This window comes from Poecilia reticulata, linkage group LG15 (assembly GCF_000633615.1).
Source record: "Poecilia reticulata strain Guanapo linkage group LG15, Guppy_female_1.0+MT, whole genome shotgun sequence".
Lineage (NCBI taxonomy): Eukaryota > Metazoa > Chordata > Actinopteri > Cyprinodontiformes > Poeciliidae > Poecilia > Poecilia reticulata.
In genome coordinates this window covers 6,579,749-6,584,602 of record NC_024345.1, presented here as the reverse complement: position 1 = coordinate 6,584,602, position 4,854 = coordinate 6,579,749, and the positions used below count along the sequence as shown (strand labels likewise).

The window sequence follows — 4,854 nt, the reverse complement described above, 5'->3', positions numbered from 1 at the left end:
TATGATATAAAATCAATGCATTTATTGACATGTCTAAGTTGGTGTTTAGGATACAAAGGCAGCAGCATGGGGGATTCGCTCCACCACACAGCAGTTGACGGCACCGCGAGGAGAATCCAGGTCCCGGACAACTTGCCATGTCTTGGTATTTCCGTCATAGCGCTCCACTTTAGAGCACAACTGGTCATTATCGTCTGTGAAACCTCCCACTACATAAAGCTGGTCCTCTAACACCACAGTCCCAAAGTTGCTACGGGAGTGAATCATGGGGTTCAGCATGCACCAACATTTGGTCAAGGGGTCATAAGCAGCAACCTCTGATACGTGCCTTCTACCGTCGTAGCCACCAAGCTGGAAGAAAGACTGGAATTAAGACTAGGATTACAGCCTACAAGGTTGGATTACAGTCATGAACACGTTTCTTTAGCTCTCTTTACCACATAGAGCTGGTCTTTATAGGCAATGACACCTGCTGCCGTTCGAGCGGTTTCCATGTGTGTGATAAGCGTCCACTGATTGGTGTTAGGATTGTAGCACTCGCAAGAAGATAATGCATCATCCATTAAGAATCCACCGCATATGTACACCTGAGAATTGGTAAGGGAGAACGGGAATCATTCTTGACAATATCTACATTAGGAATTTCTGTAATTTGATCATGCACAGTCATGTCAGCAGCAAAAGTAATTATTCTTTTGCTGGACTTTGTTTTTAACAGTGCAAAGCTTCAGCATTCCCAAGGCCAGAACAAACATACACTAAATTGCTAAAACTATAGACTCATCCCTCTAACTCACTGAATTCATGTTACTATCTCTTCCTTGTCCTCTGGTGGATATATCCATTAAAATAGCTTCTACAAACACTTGTGAAAGATTGAGTTGCCTTTAGAAGCTCAGTGACTCTCAGCTTGGCATAATGAGAATTTTATCTGTGCATTAAGCCCAGACAAGAAATTTCCTCTCTACTAAGAATACATCCAACTATTAAACCTGCTCTTCCTTGCAGGGTTGTGGGGGGAGGGCTGATGCCTACCTCAATGGGCAAGAGGCAGCGTACAACATGGACAGGATTGTCTATCACAGAGACACAGGACAAACAACCATGCACACACAGCTATGAACAATTAGAGAGACCAATTGACCTAATTGTCAGGCTTTTGGATTGTGGGAGAAATCCAGAGTACCTGTGAAGAAACCATGCATGCACAAAGGAACATGCAAACTCCAAGCAGAAATAGGCCTGTCACGATAACAAATTTTGCTGGACGATTAATTGTCTAAAGAAATTATTGCGATAAACGATAATATTGTTTCAAGACCTTTTGACGCTGATTTAATGGAAATGACCAATAATACATGCGATTTCCTGATATTTATTTTCAAAATAACACGTAACACTGGAACTGATAAACTAAATAAACAAAACAACCAAARACAAAAATAAAATGGATTCTCAGTCTCCATTAACAAAAAACGTACTTGAATAAAAACTAAACAACATAAAGCCAAAGTTGAAATAAATACTGCATTCAACCAAAAGAGTACAGATTATGAAGTCTGTATACTATATTGTCCTTCAGTAATCACTAGATTTAAATAGAGAAAACGGGCACATCCCACTACCTAATGCAATAGTTCACACTACATCATTTTTTACCCCTMATTTCCYCTTATGACAATCTTAGATCGTCGCTGGTGATTTCGTAACCGATCATTCTGCAGTGTGTGGTGTGTTACGGTGGATCGTCGATCTAAATCAGGGGTTTAACCAACTGGGAGCTTAACGCAGCCTGTTGAATGTGACAGGTAGCCAATCAGAAAGCCGGATTCTCCTCCGCGCTTTCTGAGGGGAAATTACGGAGGGGAATCCCAAACAGCTGAAACGGCGCAACCCGAAGTCCAGCGGACATTGGAGATGATTTGTGCTATCATTAATGTTTATCCAACATTTTGTGCAAAGAATATAGAAATGACAAGGAGAGGAGTTGGAGCCAAATTGCTACCTCAGTTAATAAACCCGTAAGTTTTCAGCTGTTCTTCCTTAAAGTGATATAAATAGGTTATAATGATTTTCATTCAGTCAGGACTTTACGCTGACTCTATAGCCACATGCATCACAGGTAGATTCTAGTAAAGCATTGATTAATGCCTGATTTTAAAATTAGTTAACTGGACTTGTAGCCATTATTTTGTGCCCATGTGGCTGGACACCACACGGCACAACGAACCCGATCGAACCATTATACCTAGAATTTCTGTATGCTAAGGTGTCTCTCAGGGTTTGGAAATGGGCCGACAACTCGTGTAGTGTGAGCTGGACATTAGACTAAGGAAATGAAGGGATTTGTCAGTGTAGAGCACCGGACCTGAGCCTTTTTTCATTCAGTGTCATCAACAGAAAGAAAAAAGGCTGGAAGGGACGATAAATACGTTAATTAACCCTCCTATTATGTTCGTTTCTGAGGTATAGCAATAATGTTCGTGGGTCAATTTGACCCGGGGAGAGTTTTATCATGCAATAGTTTCAGGAACGAAAAAATTCCTCCAAAACATTTTTTTATCTGATTATTAACTCTAATACTAACCATCTCAATCAAAAATTGTGCAATAATGTTTTTTATTTCTCAGAAATTAAGGATTAATGACGACAACTTACTCAATTACTCATTTGGACATAAAAAATGGGATTTACATTTTTTATGTCCACTGAAAAAAACCTAGACACAAAAAAACAATAATTTCCTTGAAAGTGATCTTTGGTAAAAAATTTTATATTACATTTAAATTTTTTTTTTCAAAGGGTGATCTTTATAATTGAACTTGAGACACACATACTGTTCCGGGTCAAATTGACCCGCCAATTAAAATCAAGATAAATGAGTCATACAGAGAGTATTTATGTTTTCCTCCACTTCTACTGAGTGTCACTCAGTGTGGGTGGAGTTTGTCCACTCAGTGTGGGTGGAGTTTACCCACGGGAACAGAAAAGGTTCCCGTCAAAAGTTGTAAGAACACCTGCTTTCTCGCAGTTCATAGTGAAGTAAAGAGAGCAGGGAGAAAATGGGTTTGTGTGTGTCTGCGTGTGCATGTGTGTGTGTGTGTGTGTGGTGTGTGTTGTGTTGTGTTTGTGTGTGTGTGGTGAAATAAGGTTCATAGCTGTAAGGAAACAAATAGAATTGGACATTTTTAATCTTTTTTTGCACTTTAACTTGACTGCCGGGTCAAATTGACCCGAACAGTATCGATGTAACAAGTAGACGCAGGGGGGGCTGCAAATGTGTAAAATGAATACATTTTCAATTTATATGTAGAGTTCACCTATTAAGACWAATAGAAAAAGTTTCATGCAATAAAAATACTTACAACTATTTTAAAAATATTTTTAAAACTTTCAAACGGGTCAATTTGACCCGCAACATAATAGGAGGGTTAAAATGAGCTCAATAGGTTTAATTTATCGTCCGATTAATTGATTCATCGTTTATCGCGACAGGCCTATCAGAAAGACCCCAGGATGTGTCAGGTGTGTCAAAACTTCACAATAACTTTGAAGGTAAGATAATAAATCGTTTGTATTCACCATAATGCCTTATATGTCTGACGTAGCTAACAGGGACAAGCTTACAAAGGTGCTATGTAAACGTTAAGCGTTTTGATTATCTGTGCAGTGTGCAATCTACATATCTATGCTTTATAGATAGAATCTCAGTGATTCTTGAGAATAGGGACAAAACAGGTCCTATGGATAAAGCACAAAATTTGAATAAAATATACACAAAATATAATTTTTTCAAATATATGACTAAACTAATCTGGGTCATGTGAGCACAACAATGTATATTTTCCAGGTATTTGCTGAATATTTTTATTTTATTTTAAACATTGTAGTCGGTGGATGATGCCTGTAAAAGCCCTTGTCCAGGAGCAGAACTCAATACATTATGATAGTTTAAAACAAGTAAAGAAATACTAAAATTATATATTATGACAATTAAGTATAAGTAGTCATATAAATAATTATAAAGGTATCAATAAATTGAATTAAAAATCATTTTTATATATTTTCCAACTCCATTGAAATTTGTCCCTAGTTTTTGTCAACACCGTCAGAAATGAAAAGAATGTCAAAAAATAAATCAGGCATTATTGGGGGGCACCAGAACTTCTAAGGACCCCATGACCTCTCCCTTTCGCTTCCTTTGCTAAGAGGGCTAGTTAGCTCTGGTTAGCTTATGCTACTCTTTAGATTTTTCTTCTTTTTATTCCTAAATTGTTTGTCACAACAAATTAAAAACCCATTTTGTCCCTATTCTCAAGAATAACTGATCTATATAAACATATATAGATCTGTCTATCTTGTGCCCAAGCTATCAGTCGAAGCTGAAGTTAGCTCCCGAATGTAGCATCTAATTCGGAAAATAGCTAAAGGGCGATTACACTTAATTTTTCACTATCTTGAGCTTTTTTAATGTGTTGTACTTTAAAAACAACACCTAGACATTTCAAACCTAACTAGATTATTCTGTACTAACAGCAGAATAAATAAAACATTTCTGAAACCTAATTGATTTGTGAAATTTGTAAAATGTCAATAATAGATTCCAGAACGCATTAGATCTGAATTATTAAATTGGCATTATTTGTTATTTTAACTTTCTGTTTTCTTTCTTTTTAATCTTTATTATAGTTGGAGTTGGACAGTTCAGTTTGATGGCTTCCTGGAGGGAGAGATTGGCTGAGCTAATGTTGCCAACAACTTTTCTCCTGCTATTAACGTTTTTGCTTTTCTTTATATAGAAAGTATTTCTATTTGTTTATACAGTATTTTTTTATTTTTACCTTAATGCTTACC

The 4,854-nt window shown here is 37.1% G+C and overlaps 1 protein-coding gene across 1 annotated transcript in view; it reads right to left on the bottom strand.

Moving 5' to 3' along the window:
- LOC103476576 (kelch-like protein 10) overlaps positions 1-4,854 on the bottom strand; it is a 12,692-nt gene continuing 7,838 nt past the window's right edge. The window contains exons 4-5 of the mRNA XM_008429032.1: positions 438-587; positions 1-351 (exon numbers count right to left, since the gene is read on the bottom strand). Of these exons, the coding sequence (XP_008427254.1) occupies positions 46-351; positions 438-587 (456 nt within the window). The 3' untranslated portion in view covers positions 1-45. The remainder of the gene's footprint in view (positions 352-437; positions 588-4,854) is intronic.